Below are 23,003 nucleotides of genomic sequence, written 5' to 3'. Positions count from 1 at the left end.
GATGGGGGTGGGGGTGGGTTGAGGATGGGGGTGGGGGGGGTTGAGGATGGGGGTGGGAGGGTTGAGGATGGGGCTGGGGGGGATTGAGGATGGGGGTGGGGGGGTTGAGGTTGGGGGTGGGGGGGTGAGGATGGGGGGGGAGTGAGGATGGGGGGTGAGGGGGGTGAGGATGGGGGTGGGGGGGATGAGGATGGGGGTGGGGGGTGAGGATGGGGGTGGGGGGTGAGGATGGGGGTGGGGGGGTGTGGATGAGGGTGGGGGGGTGAGGATGGGGGGTGAGGGGGGTGAGGATGGGGGTGGGGGGGATAGGATGGGGGGGTGAGGATGGGGGTGGGGGGATGAGGATGGGGGGGTGAGGATGGGGGTAGGGGGGGATGAGGGTGGTGGGGTGAGGGGGGTGAGGATAGGGGTGGGGGGGTGAGGATGGGGGGTGAGGGGGGGGTGAGGATGGGGGGTGAGGATGGGGGGTGAGGGGGGGGTGAGGATGGGGGGTGAGGGGGGGGTGAGGATGGGGGTGGGGGGGGTGAGGATGGGGGGGTGAGGATGGGGGTAGGGGGGGATGAGGGTGGTGGGGTGAGGGGGGTGAGGATAGGGGTGGGGGGGTGAGGATGGGGGGTGAGGGGGGGGTGAGGATGGGGGTGGGGGGGGTGAGGATGGGGGGTGAGGATGAGGGTGGGGGGGTGAGGATGGGGGTAGGGGGGATGGGGGATGAGGGTGGGGTGGTGAGGGGGGTGAGGATGGGGGTGGGGGGGTGAGGATGGGGGGTGGGGGGGGTGAGGATGGGGGGTGGGGGGGTGAGGATGGGGGTGGGGGGGTTGAGGATGGGGGGTGAGGATGGGGGTGGGGGGGTGAGGATGGGGGTAGAGGGGGTGAGGATGGGGGTCGGGGGGTGAGGATGGGGGTGGGGGGGTGAGGATGAGGGTGGGGGGTGAGGATGGGGGGTGAGGGGGGGTAAGGGGTGGGGGGGATGGGGGTGGGGGGTTTAGGATGGGGGTGGGGGGGGTTGAGGTTGGGCGTGGGGGGGGTTGAGGTTGGGGGTGAGGGGGGTGAGGATGGGGGTGGGGGGGGTTGAGTATGGGGGTGGGGGGGGTTGAGGCTGTTGGTGGGGGGGGTTGAGGTTGGGGGTGGGGGGGTTGGGGGTGGGGGGGTTGAGGTTGGGGGTGGGGGGGTTGAGGATGGATGGGGGGGGTTGAGGTTGGGGGGTGGGGGCGTTGAGGTTGGAGGTGAGGGGGGTGAGGATGGGTGGTGGGGGGGGTGAGGATGGGGGCTGGGGGGGGTGCGGATGGGGGGTCGGGGGGTGAGGGTTGGGGGTGGGGGGGGTTGAGGTTGGGGGTGGGGGGGTTGGGGGTGGGGGTGTTGAGGTTGGGGGTGGGGGGGTTGAGGGGGTTGGGGGGTGGGGGGGGTTGAGGTTGGGGGTGGGGGGGTTGGGGGTGGGGGTGTTGAGGTTGGGGGTGGGGGGGTTGAGGTTGGGGTGAGGGGGGTGAGGATGGGTGGTGGGGGGGGTGAGGATGGGGGGTGGGGGGTGCGGATGGGGGGTGAGGGGTGTGAGGTTGGGGGTGGGGGGGGTTGAGGTTGGGGGTGGGGGGGGTTGAGGATGGGGGTTGAGGGGAGTGAGGATGGGGGTGAGGGCGGATGAGGATGGGGGGGTGGGGGGGGTGAGGATGGGGGGTGGGGGGGTGAGGATGGGGGTGGGGGGGGTGAGGATGGGGGTGGGGGTGGTGAGGATGGGGATGAGGATGGGGTAGGGGGGTGAGGATGGGGGTGGGCGGTTTGAGGATGGGGGTGGGGGGTTTGAGGATGGGGGTGGGGGGGATTGAGGTTGGGTGTGGGGGGGGTGAGGATGGGGGTGGGGGGGTTGAGGATGGGGGTAGAGGGGGTGAGGATGGGGGTGGAGGGGTGAGGATGGGGGTTGAGGGGGGGTGAGGATGGGGGGTAAGGGGGGGGTGAGGATGGGGTTGGGGGGGGATGAGGGTGGGGGGGTGAGGATGGGGGTGGGGGGGTTGTGGTTGGGGGTGTGCGGGGGTTGAGGTTGGGGGTGGGGGGGGTTGAGGTTGGGGGTTAGGGGGGTGAGGGTGGGGGGGTGAGGGGGGGGTGAGGATGGGGGTGGGGGGGATGAGGATGGGGGGGTGAGGATGGGGGTGGGGGGGATGAGGATGGGGGGGTGAGGATGGGGGTGGGGGGGATGAGGATGGGGGGGGTGAGGATGGGAGGATGAAGGTGGGGGGGTTGAGGTTGGGGGTGGCGGGGGTTGGGGGTGGGGGGGCTGAGGTTGGGGATGGGGGGGCTGAGGTTGGGGATGGGGGGGTTGAGGTTGGGGGTGGGGGGGTTGAGGTTGGGGGTGGGGGCGGTTGAGGTTGGGGGTGGGGGGGGTTGAGGTTGGGGGTGGGGGGGGTTGAGGTTGGGGATGGGGGGGTTGAGTTTGGGGGTGGGGGGGGTTGAGGATGGGGGTGGGGTGAGGATGGGGGTAGGGGGGGTGAGGATGGGGTTGGAGGGGTGAGGATGAGGGCGGGGGGGTGAGGATGAGGGTGGGGGGGTGTGGATGGGGGGTGAGGGGGCATTAGTGGGGGGTGAGGATGGGGGTGGGGCGGGATGAGGATGGGGGGGTGAGGATGGGGGTGGGGTGGATTGAGGATGGGGGTGTTGAGGATGGGGGGTGTTGAGGATGGGGGTGTGAGGGGTTGAGGATGGGGGTGGGGGGGTGGAGGGGGTTGAGGTTGGGGGTGGGAGGGGGTTGAGGTTGGGGGTGGGAGGGGGTTGAGGTTGGGGGTGGGAGGGGGTTGAGGTTGGGGGTGGGAGGGGGTTGAGGTTGGGGGTGGGGGGGGTTGAGGTTGGGGGTGGGGGGGGGTTGAGGTTGGGGGTGGGGGGGGTGAGGATGGGGGGTGAGGGGTGTGTGAGGATGGGGGGTGAGGGGTGTGTGAGGATGAGGATGGGGGGATGAGGATGGGGGGGTGAGGATGTGGGTGGGGGGGTGAGGATGGGGGTGGGGAGGGTGAGGATGGGGATGGGGAGGGTGAGGATGGGGGTGGGGGGCGTTGAGGATGGGGGTGGGGGGCGTTGAGGATGGGGGTGGGGGTGGTTGAGGATGGGGGTGGGGGGGGTTGGGGGTGGGGGGGGTTGAGGTTAGGGGTGAGGGGGGTGAGGGGGGGTGAGGATGGGGGTGGGGGGGTGAGGATGGGGGGTGAGGGGGGGTAAGGGGGGGGTGAGGATAGGGGTGGGGGGGATGAGGATGGGGGTAGAGGGGGTGAGGATGGGGGTCGGGGGGTGAGGATGAGGGTGGGGGGTTAGGATGGGGGGTGAGGGGGGTTGGGGGGGGTGAGGATGGGGGTGGGGGGGATGAGGATGGGGGGGTGAGGATGGGGGTGGGGGGGTGAGGATGGGGGTGGGGGGGTTGAGGATGGGGGTGGGGGGGTTGAGGATGGGGGTGAGGGGGGTGAGGATGGGGGTGGGGGGGTTGAGGTTGGGGGTGGGGGGGGTTGAGGTTGGGGGTGGGGGGGGTTGAGGTTGGGGGTGGGGGGGTTGAGGATGGGTGGGGGGGTTGAGGTTGGTGGGGGGGGTGAGGAAGGGGGCTGGGGGGGTGCGGATGGGGGGTCGGGGGGGTGAGGGTTGGGGGTGGGGGGGTTGAGGTTGGGGGTGGGGGGGGTTGAGGTTGGGGGTGGGGGGGGTTGAGGTTGGGGGTGGGGGGGTTGAGGTTGGGGGTGGGGGGGGTTGAGGTTGGGGGTGGGGGGGGTTGAGGATGGGGGTTGAGGGGGGGTGAGGGGAGTGAGGATGGGGTTGAGGGGGATGAGGATGGGGGTGGGGGGGTGAGGGGGGGTGAGGATGGGGATGAGGATGGGGTAGGGGGGTGAGGATGGGGATGAGGATGGGGTAGGGGGGTGAGGATGGGGGTGGGGGGTTTGAGGATGGGGGTGGGGGGGATTGAGGTTGGGTGTGGGGGGGGGTGAGGTTGGGTGTGGGGGGGGTGAGGATGGGGGTGGGGGGGTTGAGGATGGGGGTAGAGGGGGTGAGGATGGGGGTTGAGGGGGGGTGAGGATGGGGGGTAAGGGGGGGGTGAGGATGGGGTTTGGGGGGATGAGGGTGGGGGGGTGAGGATGGGGGTGGGGGGCGTTGTTGTTGGGGGTGTGGGGGGGTTGTGGTTGGGGGTGTGGGGGGGTTGAGGTTGGGGGTGGGGGGGGTTGAGGTTGGGGGTGGGGGGGGTTGAGGTTGGGGGTGGGGGGGGTTGAGGTTGGGGGTGAGGGGGGTGAGGATGGGGGGTGAGGGGGGTGAGGATGGGGGGTGGGGGGGTGGGGGGGGTGAGGATGGGGGTGGGGGGGATGAGGATGGGGGGGGTGAGGATGGCGGTGGGGGGGGTGAGGATGGGGGTGGGGGGGTGGGGGTGGGAGGATGAAGGTGGGGGGGTTGAGGTTGGGGGTGGCGGGGGTTGGGGGTGGGGGGGTTGAGGTTGGGGATGGGGGGGTTGAGGTTGGGGGTGGGGGGGTTGAGGTTGGGGGTGGGGGGTTGAAGTTGGGGGTGGGGGGGTTGAGGTTGGGGGTGGGGGGGTTGAGGTTGGGGGTGGGGGGGGTTGAGGTTGGGGGTGGGGGGGTTGAGGTTGGGGCTGGGGGGGGGTTGAGGTTGGGGGTGGGGGGGGGTTGAGGTTGGGGGTGGGGGGGGGTTGAGGTTGGGGGTGGGGGGTGTTGAGGTTGGGGGTGGGGGTGGTGAGGATGGGGGTGGGGTGAGGATGGGGGTGGGGGGGTGAGGATGGGGGTGGGGGGTTGGGGGGGTGAGGATGAGGGTGGGGGGGTGAGGATGGGGGGTGAGGGGGCATTAGGGGGTGTGAGGATGGGGGTGGGGCGGGATGAGGATGGGGGGGTGAGGATGGGGGTGGGGGGGATTGAGGATGGGGGTGGGGGGGTGGGGGGGTTGATGTTGGGGGTGGGAGGGGGTTGAGGTTGGGGGTGGGAGGGGGTTGAGGTTGGCGGTGGGGGGGGTTGAGGTTGGGGGTGGGGGGAGTTGAGGTTGGGGGTGGGGGGAGTTGAGGTTGGGGGTGGGGGGGGTTGAGGTTGGGGGTGGGGGGAGTTGAGGTTGGGGGTGGGGGATTGAGGGTGGGGGTGGGGGGGGTTGAGGGTGGGGGTGGGGGGGGTTGAGGGTGGGGGTGGGGGGAGTTGAGGGTGGGGGTGGGGGGGTGAGGATGGGGGTGGGGGGTTTGAGGTTGGGGGTGGGGGGGTTGAGGGTGGGGGGGGTGAGGATGGGGGGTGAGGGGGGGGTGAGGATGGGGGGATGAGGATGGCGGGGTGAGGATGGGTTTAGGGGGGGTGAGGATGGGGGTGGGGAGGGTGAGGATGGGGGTGGGGGGGGTTGAGGATGAGGGTGGGGGGGTTGAGGATGGGGGTGGGGGTGGTTGAGGATGGGGGTGGGGGTGGTTGAGGATGGGGGTGGGGGTGGTTGAGGATGGGGCTGGGGGGGTGTTGAGGATGGGGGAGGGGGGGGTTGAGGTTGGGGGTGGGGGGGGTTGAGGATGGGGGTGGGGGGGGGGTTGGGGGTGGGGGGGGTTGAGGTTAGGGGTGAGGGGGGTGAGGATGGGGGGTGGGGGGGTGAGGATGGGGGGTGAGGGGGGGTGAGGATGGGGGTGGGGGGGTGAGGATGGGGGTGGGGGGGTGAGGGGGGTGAGAATGGGGGTGGGGGGGTGAGGGGGGTGAGAATGGGGGTGGGGCGGTGAGGAGGGGTGAGGATGGGGGTGGGGGGGTGAGGAGGGGTGAAGATGGGGGTGGGGTGGTGATGATGGGGTTGGGACGGGTGAGGATGGGGGTGGGGGGGTGAGGATGGGGGTGGGGGGGTGAGGATGGGGGTGGGGGGCGTGAGGAGGGGTGAGGATGGCGGTGTGGGGCGTGAGGAGGGGTGGGGGGGTGAAGAGGGGTGAGAATGGGGGTGGGGGTGTGAGGGGTGAGGATGGGGGTGAGGATGGGGTTGAGGAGGGGTGAGGATGGTGGTGGGGGGATGAGGAGTGGTGAGGATGGGGGTGGGGGGGTGAGGGGGGGTGAGGATGGGGGTGGGGGGGTGAGGATGGGGGTGGGGGAGTGAGGATGGGGGTGGGGGAGTGAGGATGGGGGTGGAGGGGTGAGGATGGGGGTGGGGGTGTGAGGATGGGGGTGAGGATGGGGTTGAGGAGGGGTGAGGATGGTGGTGGGGGGATGAGGAGTGGTGAGGATGGGGGTGGGGGGGTGAGGAGGGGTGAAGATGGGGGTGGGGTGGTGATGATGGGGTTGGGACGGGTGAGGATGGGGGTGGGGGGGTGAGGATGGGGGTGGGGGGGTGAGGATGGGGGTGGGGGGCGTGAGGAGGGGTGAGGATGGCGGTGTGGGGCGTGAGGAGGGGTGGGGGGGTGAAGAGGGGTGAGAATGGGGGTGGGGGTGTGAGGGGTGAGGATGGGGGTGAGGATGGGGTTGAGGAGGGGTGAGGATGGTGGTGGGGGGATGAGGAGTGGTGAGGATGGGGGTGGGGGGGTGAGGGGGGGTGAGGATGGGGGTGGGGGGGTGAGGATGGGGGTGGGGGAGTGAGGATGGGGGTGGGGGAGTGAGGATGGGGGTGGAGGGGTGAGGATGGGGGTGGGGGTGTGAGGATGGGGGTGTGGGTGTGAGTGGGGGTGAGGATGGGGGTTGGGGGGGTGAGGAGGGGTAAGGATGGGGGTGGGGGGGTGAGGAGGGGTGAGGATGGGGGTGGGGGAGTCGGGTGAGGATGGGGGTGGGTGGGGTGACGATGGGGGTGGGGGGGTCGGGGGGGGTGAGGATGGGGGTGGGTGGGGTCAGGATGGGGGTGGGTGGGGTGAGGGGGGGTGAGGATGTTGATGGGGGGGTGAGGATGGGTGTGTGGGGGGTGAGGAGGGGTGAGGATGGGGGTGAGGAGTGGTGAGGGTGGGGGTGAGGATGGGGGTGAAGATGGGGGTGGGGGGGCGAGTGGGGGTGAGGATGGGGATGAGGAGAGGTGAGGATGGGGGGTGAGGAGGGGTGAGGATGGGGGTTGGGGGTTGAGGTGGGGGGGTGAGGATGGGGGTGGAGGGGGTGAGGATGGGGGGTGGAGGGGGTGAGGATGGGGGGTGGAGGGTGTGAGGATGGGGGTGGGGGGGTGAGGATGGGGGTGGGGGGTGTGAGGATGGGGGTTGGGGGTTGAGGTGGGGGGGTGAGGCGGTGGGGGTGAGGATGGGGTTGGGGGGGTGAGGCGTGGGGGTGGGGTGTGCCGGGGGGGGGGGTGAGGATGGGGGTGGGGAGGTGAGGCGTGGGGGTGGGGTTTGAGGGGCGGGTGAGGATGGGAGTGGGGGGTTGAGGCGTGGGGGTTGAGGGGGGGTGAGGATGGGGGTGGGGGTTGAGGGGGGGGTGAGGATGGGGGTGGGGGTTGAGGGGGGGGTGAGGATGGGGGTGGGGGTTGAGGGGGGGGGTGAGGATGGGGGTGGGGGTTGAGGGGGGGTGGGGGTTGAGGGGGGGTGAGCATGGGGGTGGGGGTTGAGGGGGGTGAGGATGGGGGTGGGGGTTGAGGGGGGTGGGGGGGTGTGGGTGGGGGGTGAGGATGGGGGTGGGGGATGGGGGTGGGGGGGGTGTGGGTGGGGGGTGAGGATGGGGGTGGGGGATGGGGGTGGGGGGGTGAGGGTGGGGGATGGGGGTGGGGGGGTGTGGGTGGGGGGTGAGGATGGGGGTGGGGGATGGGGGTGGGGGGGTGAGGGTGGGGGATGGGGGTGGGGGGGTGAGGATGGGGGTGGGGGTGGTGGGGGTGAGGATGGGGGGGTGGGGGAGTGAGGATGGGTGTGGGGAATGTGGGGGGGTGGGGGTGGGGGGGGGTGCGGATGGGGGAGTGGGTGTGGGGGGTTGAGGGTGGGGGTGGGGTGGTGAGAATGGGGGTGGGGTGGTGAGAATGGGGGTGGGGCGTTGAGGATGGGGGTGTGGGGGTGGGGCGTTGGGGGGTGTGGGGGTGGTGTGTGAGGATGGGGGTGGGGGTGTGGGGGGTTGGGGGGTGTGGGGGTGAGGCTGGGGGCGGGGGGAGTGTGGCTGGGGGCGGGGGTAGTGAGGCTGGGGGGTGAGGCGGTGAGGATGTGGGTGGGGGGGTGAGGATGGGGTGAGGGGGGTTTGAGGATGGGGTTGAAGGGTGGTTGAGGATGGGGGTGGGGTGATGGGTGTGGGGGGGGTGAGGGGGATGAGGATGGGGCTGGGCGGTGAGGGTGAGGGGTGAGAGGATGGGGCTGGGCGGTGAGGGTGGGGGGTGTGAGGATGGGGGTGGGGGGTGTGAGGCTGGGGCTGGGCAGTGAGAGGCTGGGGCTGGGGCGTGAGGGTGGGCGGTGAGAGGCTGGGGCTGGGGCGTGAAGGTGGGGGGTGTGAGGCTGGGGCTGGGGCGTGAGGGTTGGGGAGGTGTGAGGCTGGGGCTGGGGGGTGAGCACGGGGCTGGGGGGAGCGTGAGGGGTGTGTGGTGGTGGGGGGGTGAGGGTGGGGCTGTGAACTGCCCCGTGCCCCATGCCCCGTGCCCCGTGCCCCGTTATTGGAGCTGGTCTGCGCTGTCATGTGCCAATACATAATGAAGGAATGCAGATGAAATGGGATGCTTTGTTGATATGAGCAGTGGGCTGTGTGCGAGAAGGTGGGTTTTGAATAATGAGCAAGTGCTTATTATATGGCAAGAACTGGTGACCTTTGGTTTGTGTACTGAAAACTCTGAGTTAGTGTCCAGAGTTAGGGTATGTGTGTTCTTGTGAATAAAGGGCTTGGTGTTAGTGCAGAGTGCACTCCACCCACTGTACAGAGTGTTTAGTGTGTGGGGAAGGACAGGGATATTCCCTGTCAGTGTCGGGGTCCTCTGTTGTGAAAGAGATTTTTGAGGGTAAGAGGTGGCTAATGCTCTTAATGCTTCAGGACCTTAACCATGGAAACTGATGAGAGAGAGCAGGATTGGTTCAATTGCAACAAGAAGTGTGTGGCTTCAGCCCTCCATTTTCCCTGTCAATGTTAAATCCTCCAGTGAGTATCTGTGAATGAGGGATCCCGGTAGACTGCACATAATCTTGCCAGGGTTTGATGTGTGGGTGACTCATGTGAATTCTCAATCGCCATTAAATTTTGTGGGTAAGTGGCTTGTTAATGAATCTTAATTGTCATCCCACTACAAGAGTAGAGTAAGATCCTCATTTTGACTCCCTCCAATGCCTGCAACTAATTTGGGAGCATTTTCCCTGATGTCAGGATATGGGTGCTTCCGTTCAGTCCTCTGGGCTCCTTTAGATCTTGGCCTGTGCTGTGAAGATTTTCATTGTTGATGTGAATTATCCTCAAAAAGTCTATTAAGTTTCATAGGTGGCATCTTTTCTCAAGTTGTTTTTTTTTAAATAAACAAAGCATTTGTATCTTTATAATAAACCCTTGGAAGCCCCAAAATGGTTCATATTAATTTTACAGTGTAGTCACTTGAAGTTTTATAGGTGAATATGGCTGCTAATTTGTTTGTCTGTTCCACTAGACTTCCCTTCCAATCAACTCTGGTCAGCTCCTCCCTCATGCCTTTGTAGATATCTTTACTCAATTGTAATACTGTTACATTTGATTCCAGCTTCTCCCTCTCGAGCTACAGGTGAATTCAATCATATTATGGTCATTTCTCACTGCAGCTTCTTTGCCCTTGCTCTTGCTAATCAGTCTGGCTCATTACGCATCACCAAATCTGGAATTGCCTGTTCCCTCGTGGGCTGTACCAATGCTTGTCCCCAAAAATGTCTTGAAGACATTCCAGAAATTTCATTTCTTGAGATCCAAAATTATTTTTCCAGTCCATCTGCATATCTTTCTTGCCTTTTCTAACTCCTGATTCATTTTTTCTTTCCCATATCCTGACGACTGTGCACAACATCCATCAGGGTCTTTTTCCTTCACAAATCCTCAACTCTACCCACACAGAGTCATTTCTTCCAACTCTTGTTACTACCTGGTATGCCACATCCTTGTGAATTTCCTTTGCACCTGCTCCAGTGTAATCACATCCTTCCTATTGAATGTTGATCAGAACTGCACAAAGTACTCCAGCGTGGCCTAACTAAAGTTCTGTACAGCTCCAACATGACCTCTCTCTGATAATATTTATGCATGACTGACAAAAGCAAGTGTCTTGTATTAACCTGTCCTTCAGGGATCTTTAGACAAATCTCTGTGTTTCCGTGAGCTCGTCAAGGGGAGGTCATGCCTGATAACTTTGTTAGAATTCTTTGAGGAGGTGACAAGCAAGTTAATCAAAGGAGAACCAGTGGACGTGATCAGTTTGGATTTCCAGAAGGCCTTTGACAAGGTGCTGCACAGGAGGCCGTTAATAAAGGATCAGCTGACTAGCAGAAGGCAGAGAGTAGGAATGAAGTAATCTTTTTCAGTAGCTGGTGGCTAGTGGAGTTCCACAGTAGTCTGTATTAGGGCCCCAGCTATTCGCATTCTACATTAATGATCTGGACAAAGGAACAAAGGGCATTGTTGGTAATTTTGCAGGTGATACAAAGATAGGTGGAGGGATAGGTAGTAGTGAGGGGAAATGAAGCTGCAGAAGGACTTAGATAGGATAGGAGAGTGGGCAAAAAAATGGAAATAGAATACAATGTGGGAAAGTGAAATTGTGCACTTTGGTAGGAAGAGTAGAGGTGTAGACACATTTCTAAAAGGGAAAATCGGAAATCTGAAGCACAGTGATTTGGGAGTCCTAGTTCAGGAGTTTCTTAAAGTTAACATGCAGTTTCACTTAGCTAAAAGAATTACAGATGCTGGAAAACAGATATTGCTGGAAAAGTTGGCATCATCTATGGAGATTGCATTTGCCTTCCTAACTGCAATGTTCGCACGTTTCAAAAGGGCTAGAATACAAAAGCAGGCATGTCCTGGTGAGGCTGAGTCAAAAGGTATGGCACTGGAAAAGCTCAGGCAGCATCCAAGAAGCAGGAGAATCGACGTTTCAAGCATAAGCACTTCATCAGGAATGTGGAGGCTTTGGATTTGCTGTAGGTAGTGGTTATCCTGGTCAGGCCCAAATTGTGGTGGTCTGAATGTGGTCTGGAGTCCATGCAGGATCACTCAGTTGCGTAGGCAGACGCTGAGGAAGGAAATGTGGCTGTGGTAGCATCTGCTTCAGGATGTGGCTGAAGAGCTTCAGGGCAGAGATGATGACCTTGGGGATTGCAGTGAGAGAGAGACTTAGTGAGATCCTTGTAGAGGGAGGAGATCATCTTCAAGGTGGGCATCCTTGGAAGAGGTTTCACAGTAAGGTTATAATCACCTAGGAGAAAGTGAGGACTGCAGATCAGAGTCAAAAACAGCATCGGAGGAGCAGGAGAGTTCTTCATCAGGAATGAAGAGCCTATGTTTGAAGCATCCACCCTCCTTCTTGGATGCTGCCTGACTGGCTATGCATTGCCAGCCCAACACTTTTTGACTCTGACCTGCAGCATCTGTAGTCCTCACCTTTCTCCCTGTACTGTTGAGGCTGTATGGTCAGACCGCATTTAGAATATTGAGAGCAGGTTTGTGCCCTGTATTTAAGCAAAGATGTGCTGACCTTGGATGGAGTCCGGAGGAGCTTTACAAGAATGACCCTGGGGAATGAAGAGCTTGTCATATGAAGACTTGGGGCACATGCACTCAGTGGAGTTTAAAAGTATATGGGGTGTCTCATTGAAACTTTGAGAATATTGGGAAGCTTAGAGTGGGTATAGAGAAGTTGTTTTCGGTAGTCAGAGAGAGTAGGACCTAAGTGCACAGCCTCAGTGACCGTATGACTCTTTAGAACAGAGTTGAGGAGGAATTTCTTCAGCTAGAGGGTGATGACTCTGTGGAACGCATTGCCATAGAAGGCTGTGGAGACCAAGTCATTGAGTATTTAAGACAGATCGGTTCTTCATTGGTAAGGGACTCTGGATTATGGGGCGAAGGCAGAAGAATGGGGTTGAGAAACATATCAGCCGTGACTGAGTTTGCTCCGCCATTCAATGGGCCAAATGGCCTAATCTTGCTCCTTTTTATCTTATGATCTTTTAGGATGGAGCATTTCAGCTATGAAGAAAGGCTTGTTAAGCTTGGGTTGTTTGTTTTGGGTAACAAGCTCAAGAGGGAGTCTGATAGAGATGTATAAGATTGAGGGGCATGGAGAAGGTAAATCGAGAACAGCTGTTACACTTGGTTGAAAGGTCAATAACATTAGGACATAATTTTAAAGTGAAAGACAAAAGGTTCAGAGGTGATTTTAAGGAAAAATGGATGTCTGGAAATGCAGTCTGGGAGGTCAGTTGAGGCAGGAAACCTCACAACCCTTTTAAAAGTACTTGGATGACCACTTGAAGTGCCATAGCATGCAAGGCTATTGCTGTAGTGCGGGAAAGTGGGTCTAGTATAAGTAGTATATGTTTGGCAGTACAGACTTGATGGGCTGACTAGCCTCTTCTGTATTCTATAGTTATTGGATTATAATGTGAACTTGTCTGTTTTTTGAAAGCAAGAATCTGGATTTAGAGTATACAGCATAGAAACAGACCTTTCAATCCAACTCATCCATGCTGACCAGGCTTCCCAAACTAAATTAGTCCCATTTGCCTGTCCTTAGCCCATATCTCTCTCAACCTTTCCTGTTCGTGTACCTGTTGTGACAATACTATGGCTTTTAAGAGGTGTATTTTTTCCTGGCTTTTTTTATTAAATGAAGAAAAGTTGAGATAGAGGTACAGAGCAGTCTGCTCAAAGCCAATAGAGTAAACAGCTTAGGAAAGCCTTGGGTTTGGTGCGGGGGGGAAATTTAGAACAATTAAAGCAACCTGAATGGGTGGGCGTTATATTCCCACAAAACCAGGATTTTTAGTTTTAGCTTTCTGCGGTTGCTGAGGTTTTAAAGTTAGATGTGGAAGCTCTTATTCCTGTCTTTGTTACAGCTAAAAGCTAGGGGTTCTCTTCCTGCTGCTAGAGTTGCATGTGAGACAATCTGTTTTACTGAATTTTCCATTGCCAAGGGTGTGTTTATGGGATGTTAAGTTAATATGTAGTATTTTGATAACCATTTTGATTCAGTTACAGTTAAGCCAATTATTTTTGTTTTATGTTGTCTGTATTTTAACTGTAATGTAAAAATAATGTTTTGCTTAATGTTGAGTAGTTTGAATTGCATCTGGAATGCAATACTTTACACTAACCTTCTCAAAATATGAAAAAAATAGGGCCTGTACTATCTTAATATATTTTGAGAAGGTTTGATCTGGTCCTTAACACTGTCCAAATGTCTTTTAAATGTTATAACTGTACCTGCATTTTCCACTTCTGCTAGCTTATTTCCATATGTGCACCATTCCCTGTGTGAAAAAGGTTGCCCCCCGGGTCCCTTTTTAAAATCCCTTTAAAAAATCCCTTTTAAAAACTACCTTTGCTATTTATTTTGTGTGTTCCTCATAATTTTAAAAAACCTCAACTTCCCTCACTCCAGGGGAAAAATGTATCCGCCTATTCAGCCCCTCCTTTGAACACAGTCCCTGAATGTGGAGGAGCGGGTGTTGGACTGGGGTGTACAAAGTTAAAAATCGCACAACACCAGGTTATAGTTCAACAACTATAACCTGCTCCTTCATCAGGTGGCTCCAAATAAACCTGTTGGACTATAACCTGGTGTTGTGTGATTTGTAACTTAGCTTCTTGGTCACATCTTCAAAGAATTCAAACTTGAGATATGATTTGATTCTGTGGTAGGATTTGAACTCATGTCTTCAAATTATTACTCCAAGACCAATATCCCACCTTCCCCTTCTAAATAAGGTGCAAGTTCTACATGCCATGGGATCTTATAAGACCTTTTTAAAAAAAAATAGGAACAGAAAAAGCCATTTGGCACCTTGTGTCTGCTCTGCCATTCATTAGGATTGTGGCTGATCCAACATTCATCATGTCCACTTTCTTGCCCTTACCTTGTAATCCTTGATTCCCTCACTGGTCAAGAATATATCTATGTCAGTTTTAAACATACTGTGGGAGACTGTGTGCCTCCACAGTGGACTGAGGCAAGGAGTTCCAACCTCAGGAGAAATTCCTCCTTCTCTCAGTTTTAATTTATTCTGAGACAATGCTCTAATGTTGAGAAATACCGTTCTTTTCTATTTTAATTCAGCAGCTATAGTAAAATTGAGCTTTTTGCCTCAATGGTTTTTTGATTTGTTAAAAAGTTGTAATGGGATGGGGTTGAATTCTGTTTTACCATTAAAGAAGATATAAATGTGTCATCAAATCCAAGCCATAATCCATCATGAATATAGATAGAATTTAGTTACAGAATTGCCGCAGACTATGACTATTTTGTTCAGAATGTGACTGATACCCTGCATTTCTAACCTACAGCGTCTTGATGGAAGACAGACGTATGACTATAGAAATATCAAGATAACATTTGGAACAGAATATGGATGTTGTATTGTGGAACTGGGTAAAACAAGGTAAAATAACTCAATTTTTTTAGATACCTGTAGTTCTTCATTTTATACAATCTACAAAAGTGTGTGTTGAGTTTTGTGCAGTTTCTTTTTTTTAAGGTGCATTTTAAACTTGTTTGTAGAAGCTGAGATGGACTGTTACACCAGTGCCATGGCATTGGGCAGCCAAGATTTGATTGTCTTTTTCTTCCACGTGCCTCACCCGTAGCTGTACTACATTTGAGAAGGAACTAAGTGGAGAGACAGAAGGGCAAAGGTGTTGTTTTCATCAGTTGGAGGTGTGCCAACAGAAGCTTCAGGAAAATCGGTCATCTGTTCTCTTAAAGGAGATTTATAGGCAAGGAAGAATAGAGAATTAGGGGCTGGGTGGCATTCCGTGGAAGGTAAGGCTTGTACTCCATAAATATGGAGTTTGGTGTGGGTCTGAAAACAATGGCTTCAGCTCTCCCAGTATTCAATTGGTGGAAATTTCTAATCCAGTGCTGGAGACAAGCAATTAAAGAAGAGAAACTTGATATGAAACAAATGTACATTTGAGGTACAAAAAAACCTACAGGAGAAGTGGTCTGATCGTGGCTAATAAGCGTTAGATGATATTTGATTGCAGAAAAAGACTTAATGTTTGACTTTTCAAAAAAAAGTTGAAAAGCCTGAAGGTTGTGTTTTTAAGTTCAACAAAGGAAGCCCAAGAAATAGAAAGAAAGAATTAGTGTAGACTAGCAAAGTATGCTCAATAGATTGTATAAACATTGCCAAAGGTTATAATCAGGGCTAGATTAGTGAAAGTAGGAATAGGCACATTAGAGACAAAGACAGGTGAAAGAAGTGAAAGCATACCCAAAGTGCAAACTTCAGCCATGTTGTGTTAACTTGGTGTTATTACAATTACTTAACTCTTCCTTGAGACCTTTCCCTGCTTGGATGATTTTCTGTGACTACACAGCTGATAACTTTTTATTAAGAACTTCCTTCGCACTGAGGAGGATTTGGGCCAATGTACATCCAATAAACTGCTGTGAATGCTCCTTACAGTAGATAACTTTGACAAATCCACCAGAATAGCTGAGAAATTGCACAATATTCTTAAAAACATGCTAATTAAAACAAGCCCACTGTATTTTAATATGAAAAAGAATTTGCTCTCATTGCTCATGTTAACAGATCCTTTTGAAAAGCATTTTTTTTTTGAGGATCTGAATCCATATCTTAGTTGGTTCTTTTTTTTGGACCATATCTTACATGTGTTTCATAGACATCTGTCCATTCGGTGGGTTTTTTTTTGAGGTGTATTGTTTGGAGAAAAATAAACTCCAACTAATGAAAGGAAATTGTGTCAACACACCTTCAGTGGAACATGTAAATTTGACATAAAAGTAGTTTGGAAAGACTGGGACTTTTTGTCACTGAATGTAAGAGGTTGAGGTTTATAAAATCATGAGCTGAGGTAAGGTGAATCACCAGTGTCTTTTTCCTAAGGTGGGCGAGTTTAAAACTAGGGGGCATGTTTTTAAGGTGAGAGGAAAAAGATTCAAAAAGGACATGAAAGGCGAGTTTTTTTTTTACACAGTGGTTCATGTATGAAATGAACTGCCAGAGAAAGTGATGGATGCAGTACATTTACAACATTTAAAAGACATTTGGATAAGTTCATGAAAGGGAAAGGTTTGAAGAGATAAGGTTTAAGTGCAGGCAGGTGAGACTAGTTTAGTTTGGGAACATGGTCAACGTGGACTGGTTGGACCAAAGGTTTGTTTCCTTGCTGCACGAAAAGAGATTAAATATGTTACATCTAACTTCATGGTAGAAGACAGAAATATTCTGGAAATAATGAAGAGTTTAGCAATAATGAAGAACGTATCAGTATACATAAGGAATTGTCCCGGAGAAGTTAATGGGACTAATTGGGCACAAGTCCTCTCGACCTGACAACCTGCATCCTAAGGTTTTTAAAATGATAATGCATCAACTATTTCTGCAGCTGGGTTCAACTTCTGGACTTGCTTCAATTCTAGATCAGATTCCAAGGATTGATAGGTGGCAAAACAATCGGCATTACTTAAGAGAAAGCAGGAAATTATCGACCAGTTAATCTAGCATCAATAGGCAAAATGTGAGCATTTATTAGAGATGATGTAACATAGTACTTTGAAAATCATATGATTAAACATAGACTATATGGATTTTAAGAAAGAAAATTTTGTTCGACAAATCTGTTAGAAATGTTTGAGGATGCAGCTAGGATGGATATGGGGAACTAATGGATGCAATGTTTTTTTGAGATGGGTTGAGTGAATGAGTAAGGATGTGGCAGATGGAACACAACGTATTAACATTTAAAATTAATCTCTTTGATAAGCAAATTAATAAAAGCAAATTACATCTTTTTGAACAGAAAGAGATTGAAAACTTTTTGCATTCAGAGGAACTTGTGTTACCATACACATACATCACAAAGTTTACTTGCAGATACAGCAAGCATTAAGCAGGGAATGATATGTTAGCTTTTGTTACAAAGGGTTTGGAATAAAAGTGTGAAAACATCTGAATGCAGTTTTAGAGTGCATTGATGAGAACATAGCTGGAGGACTCCTGAAGTTTTGGCTTCCGTGTCCAATTAGGGACATAATGTCCTATTGGGGAATTTTACTTCCTCCTGGAATGAGGGAATTGTGTAATACCAAGAGATTGAATGAACTAGGCCTACTTTCCTGGGAGTCTGGAAGAATGAGAGATTATTTCATGGAAATGCACAATCCTCAGGATGCTGAGAAAATATTCCCTCTATTTGGGAAGCTAGAACATGGTGTCACAGTGTGAATTAAAAATTAGTCATTTAGGACTGAAATGCGGAGAAATGTCTTCACTCCAAATGTTTGTGAACATTTGGAATTATCTGCTACAGAAAGTTGTGATGCAAAGTTATGAATATATCAGGAGAGAAATTATATATTTTTGAATGTTAAGAGAATTAAGCAAAAAGGGAATGATGGGAAAGTTAAATCTAGTTAGAACATTGGTCATGATCTTATTGAAAAGCAGAACAGGCTCAAAAGACTAACTAGCCCTTAATTTTTAAACCTAATGATAGAGACTCATTTAAATGTTCAATATTTGATGTGGTCCTCCACTCTGGCTCTGCTGACTAATCCCTATCCATCTGCTTTTATGGTGTCATAGAGATGTATAGCACAGAAACAGACCCTTCATTCCGACTCGCCCATGCCGACTGGATATCCTAAATTAATTTCCTCACATTTTCCAACACTTGGCCCATATCACTTGAAAACCCTTCCTATTCAACTACCCATTCAGATGTCTTTTAAATGTTGCAATTGTACCAACCTCCACCACTTCTTCTGGCAGCTCATTCCAAACACACACCACCGTCTGCATGAAAATGTTGCCCCTTAGGTCCCTTTTAAATCTTCTCCCTCTCACCTTAAACCTATGCCATCTCCACGGAAAAGACCTTCTCTTTTTACCCTATCCGTGCCCCTCATAATTTTATAAACCTCTATAAGGTCACCCCTCAGCCTCCGACGCTCCAGGAAAAACAACCCCAGCCTGTTCAGCCTCTCCCTGTAGCTTGAATCCTCCACCCGGTGACATCTTTGTAAATCCTTTCAAGTTTCACAACATCCTTCCAATAGGAGGGAGATCAGAATTTCACACAATATTCCAAAAGTGACCTAACCAATGACCTGTACAGCCACAACATGACCTCCCAACTCCTATACTCAATGCTCTGTCCAATAAAGGAAAGCATACCAAACACTGCCTTCACTATCCTATCTACCTGCAACTCCACTTTCAAGGAGCTATGAACCTGCACTCCAAGGTCCCCTTGTTCAGAGACACTTCCTAGGACCTTACCATTAAGTGTATAAGTCCTGCTAAGATTTGCTTTCCCAAAATGCAGCACCTCACGTTTATCTAAATGAAACTCCATTTGTTGCTACTCAACCCATTGGCCCATCTGATCAAGGTCCCCTTGTATTCTGACCTTCGCTGTCCACTACACCTCCAATTTTGGTGTCATCTGCAAACTTACTAACTAAGTCTCCAATGTTCACAACCAACTCATTTATATAAATGACAAAAAGTAGTGGACCCAACACTGATTCTTCTCGCGCACCGCTGGTTACAGGCCTCCATTCTGAAAAACAACCCTCCACCACCCTCTGTCTTCTACCTTCAAGCCAGTTCTGTATGCAAATGGCTAGATCTAACCTTGCTAACCAGTCTACCAATAGGAGCCTTGCTGAACATATTACTGAAGTCCATATAGATTACGTCTGCGTTATTTCTTCAAAAAATTCAATCAATTTCGTGAGACATGATTTCCAATGCGCAAAACCATGCTGACTATCCTAAATCAGTCCTTGCCTTTCCAAATCATGTATATCCTGTCCCTCAGGATTCCCTCCAAAACTTGCCCACCACTGATGTCAGGCTCACCGGCCTACAGTTCTCTGGCTTGTCCTTACCACCTTTCTTAAATGGTGGCACCATGTCAGCCGACCTCCAGTCTTCCGACACCTCACCTGTGACTATCGATGATACAAATATCTCAGCAAGGGACCCAGCAATTACTTCCTAGCTTCCCACAGAGTTCTGGGGTACACCTGATTGGCTCCTAGGGATTTATCTACTTTTGTGTTTTAAGGCATCCAGCACCACCACCTCTGTAATATGGACATTTTTCAAGATGTCACGATCTATTTCTCCTCATTCTATATCGTCCATGTCCTTCTCCACAGTAAATACTGATGCAAAATACTCGTTTAGTATCTGCCCCATCTCTTGCAGTTCCAGGCTGCCTTGCTAATCCTTGATGGGCCCTATTCTCTCCCTAGTTACCCTTTTGTCCTTGGTATATTTATAAAATCGCTTTGGAATCTCCTTAATCCTAGTTCCCAAAACTATCTCGTGTCCCCTTTTTACCCTCCTGATCTCCCTTGTAAATATACTCCTTTTATACTCTTCTAAAGAGTTTGACTCGATCTCTTGTCTATACCTGACATATGCTTCCTTTTTCTTAACAAAAACCTCAATTTCTTTAGTCACCGAGCATTCGCTACACCTACCAGCCTTGCTTTTCACACTAACAGGGACTTGCTGTTCTGGAATCTTATTATCTCATTTTTTTTTGAAGGCTTCCCATTTTCCATCTGTTCCTTTGCCTGTGAACATCTGTCCCGAGCAACTTTTGAAAGCTCTCGCTTCATACCACCAAAATTGGCCTTCCTCCAATTTAGAACTGTGACTTTTAGATCTGTTCTATCCTTTTCCATCACTATTTTAAAACTAATAGAATTATGATCGCTGGCCCCAAAATGCTTCCCCACTGACACCTCAGTCACTTGCCCTGCCTTATTTCCCAAGAGTAGGTCAGGTTTTGCACCTTCTCTCGTGGGTACATCCACATACTGAATCAGAATTTACTTGTACACACTTAACAAATTCCTCTCCATCTAAACCCTTAACACTAGCAGTCCCCAATCTATGTTTGGAAAGTTAAAATTCCCTACCATCACCATCCTATTATTCTTGCAGAAGCTGAGATCTCAATTTCCTGCTGACTAATGGGGAGTGTATAATACAATCCCAGTAAGTGATCATCCCTTTCCGACTTCTCCCTTCCACCCAAATAACTTCCCTGGATGTATTGCCAGTAATATCCTCCCTAAGTACAGTCATAATGCTGTCCTTTATCAAAAATGCCACTCCCCCTTCCTCTCTTGTTTCTTCCCCTCTTTCTATCCTTCCTGTAGCGTTTGTATCCTGGAACATTAAGCTGCCAGTCCTATCCGTCCTTAAGCCACGTTTCTGTAATTGCTATGATATCCTAGTCCCATGTTCCTAACCATGTCCTGAGTTCATCTGCCTTCCCTGTTAGGCCTCTTGCATTGAAATAAATGCAAGTTAATTTATTACCTTGTTGTCTGCTTTGTTCCTGCCTGCCTTAATTGTTTTGACTCGCTCCTTTTCCCAACAGTACCAGTCTCAGATTGATCTCTTTCCTCCCTATTTCCCTGGGTCCCACCCCACCCCGCCTTTACTAGTTTAAATCCTCCCGAGCAGCTCTAGCAAATCTCCCTGCCAGTATATTAGTCCCCTTCCAGTTCATGTGCAATCCATCCTTTTTGTACAGGTCACTTCTACCCCAGGAGAGATTCCAATGATCCAATAATATGAACCCTTTTTGCCCTGCACCAGCTTCTCAGCCACACATTCATCTGCTCTACCCTCCTATTCTTACCCTCATTAGCACATAACATTGGGAGTAATCCAGATATTACTACCCTTGAGGACCTCCTTTTTAAATTCCTACCTAACTTTCTATATTTTCCCTTCAATATCACATCCTTTTCCCTTCCTATGTCATTAGTTCCAGTGACCACCTGCTGGTCCCTGTCCCCTTTGAGAACATTCTGTATCCTGTCTGAGATACCCTTGATCCTGACACCAGGGAGGCAACAAAAGCATTTTTATTTTTCACTTCCAGCCACAGCAACATCTGTCTGTGCCTCTGACTCGAGGGTGTCCTATCACAATCGATCACTTGGAACTTGATGTAACCCTCATTACATTCGAGGCGGTCTTGATACCAGAAACTTGGCTGTTCATGCTACATTCCCCTGAGATTCCATCACACTCAACATTTTCCTAAACAGCATACTTGTTTGAGATGGAGATAGCTACAGGAGACTCCTGCACAACCCGTCTACCTCTCCTGGAGTTAACCTGATTGTACCTGCGGCTTTTCTCTCTTCCTATAACTGCCATCCATCACAACTGTAACCAATCCATGCTGTCTAATGGGATTTGCAACCAAAGACACTTCCTGCAGACATAATCATCAATAACATGGAAACTCTTCCCTAAACATACACATACAGGAAGAGCACATCACTCTACTAAAGGCCATCTTTATCCTTCACAATCTACAGACCCAGAAAATAGCATCATATTATTGCTCTTAAAAACACTCTTCCAGGCTAATGTAATATATAGGGCTTATATTTTAAAAGTTTAATCAAGAGGTAGATCTCAATAAAACATATAGCCAGGAAAGACCCCACTCTACTCACTGTTGTAGCTTTAGTGTTCTGAAGATGTGGGTGTACTGTAGCTTTGACAGTTAAAGTATCACTTCTTCCTGAGTGCTTGCTTGCAGTTTTCTGCCGGGATGCCAAGTGCAAACAGGCCTCTGCCAGAGAGCTGCCAGTTCCAAGTTTAGAGCCATTGTTTTGTAGAGTAGTAACAAAAAGGCATGCTGGCAAGGAAGACACCACCAGGAGGTGACTAAATAAAAACTTGTTCTTTGCCTACCTTTCTTTATTCAATTATTTTTGCGATGAACAGATATTTTATCAGGTAGCAAGAAAGCCCCTTGCTTCTCATTGAATCATGTCAAGATTTTTAATATCCATCTGAATATCTAGGAGGCCTAGGGTTAAAGCATTTTAAATCTAGAATCAGGGATTTTTGATAATGCAGAACTCTGTTGCATTGTAGTATGATTTTTTTTACATTGTCCATTATTATGCAGAGATGTTTTTGTTTTCTCTGGAGTTGGAATAAAAGATACTAAATTTGTCTTTAACTGTCATTTCAGGGTCCTGGCACAAGTATCATGTGAACTTGTTACTCCTAAACTTAGTCGGCCTACAGAAGGCATAATTTTCTTCAATTTGGAGCTCTCTCCAATGGCTTCTCCTACATTTGAAGCTGGCAGGTTAGTCTGGCATGCAGATAACAATAAAAAATTACAATTATTCATAATTTTGCACCTACCAACCTGTTTTCCTTTTTGACATTTGAATGTTTCTGTTCCCTTTAGTGAAGATAGAAAATGCTTTTGATATCGTGCATTACTTTGTGTTTGTACCTTTTGTTTTCTCTTTTCAATGAATGCACTTATAAAAATATTCATTTGAATGCAAGCTGATAGCGCAGTTGTCAAAACTGAATGTTCACTGTTTCCACCCAGTTAAAGTTGGGCTGCGTGCCGTGGAGATTGCACATTATACATGTGCATGCAAGTGTCACTTTTAAGGTTGCTCTTGCCAATACTTTGAGAATGTAATCGCTCTTGCTACCAATTTCTGCCATTCCCTTGCCTTCACATGGACCATCTCTGACTCTTCTCTTTTCTTGCTCAGCGACCTTAATTATATGCCACTCTCCCACCCCCCACCCCTTCCCCCCACTTATGGAGCCTTTCATTTTGAGGATTCATTATGGCTGTTAGTCTCCATCCCATTTCTTGTAGTTGTGGTCTCATTCCTGCTGCTCACTCCTAGAAACATTAATTTGTTCACCTTGTCTTCTCCTTCCACCTCAAAAGATCATCTATGACCATTTTTGCCACCTTCAGCTACCGCAAAACATCATGTTCTGAGCAGACCATTCCCTCTGTGATATTCCAGTTTACCTTTTGATTTTTCCTTACCCACCTCCCTACCACACCATCACTAATAACACCTCCCCTTCCACAGCACATGCTTGTACATGCACAGCAGATTCAATGTGTCTCTTCCTTCCTCTGCTACTGAGTACCACC

General features: G+C 52.0%; 1 protein-coding gene across 1 annotated transcript in view; it reads left to right on the top strand.

Moving 5' to 3' along the window:
* The window catches only part of exosc9 (exosome component 9), an 81,451-nt gene that overhangs the window by 3,665 nt on the left and 54,783 nt on the right, over positions 1-23,003 (top strand). The window contains exons 2-3 of the mRNA XM_072584221.1: positions 14,343-14,437; positions 22,056-22,175. Of these exons, the coding sequence (XP_072440322.1) occupies positions 14,343-14,437; positions 22,056-22,175 (215 nt within the window). The remainder of the gene's footprint in view (positions 1-14,342; positions 14,438-22,055; positions 22,176-23,003) is intronic.

This window comes from Chiloscyllium punctatum, chromosome 14 (genome assembly GCF_047496795.1).
Source record: "Chiloscyllium punctatum isolate Juve2018m chromosome 14, sChiPun1.3, whole genome shotgun sequence".
Taxonomy (NCBI): Eukaryota; Metazoa; Chordata; class Chondrichthyes; order Orectolobiformes; family Hemiscylliidae; genus Chiloscyllium; species Chiloscyllium punctatum.
Note: the sequence above shows the minus strand (reverse complement) of the source record. Positions and strands in the feature narration are given on the sequence as shown.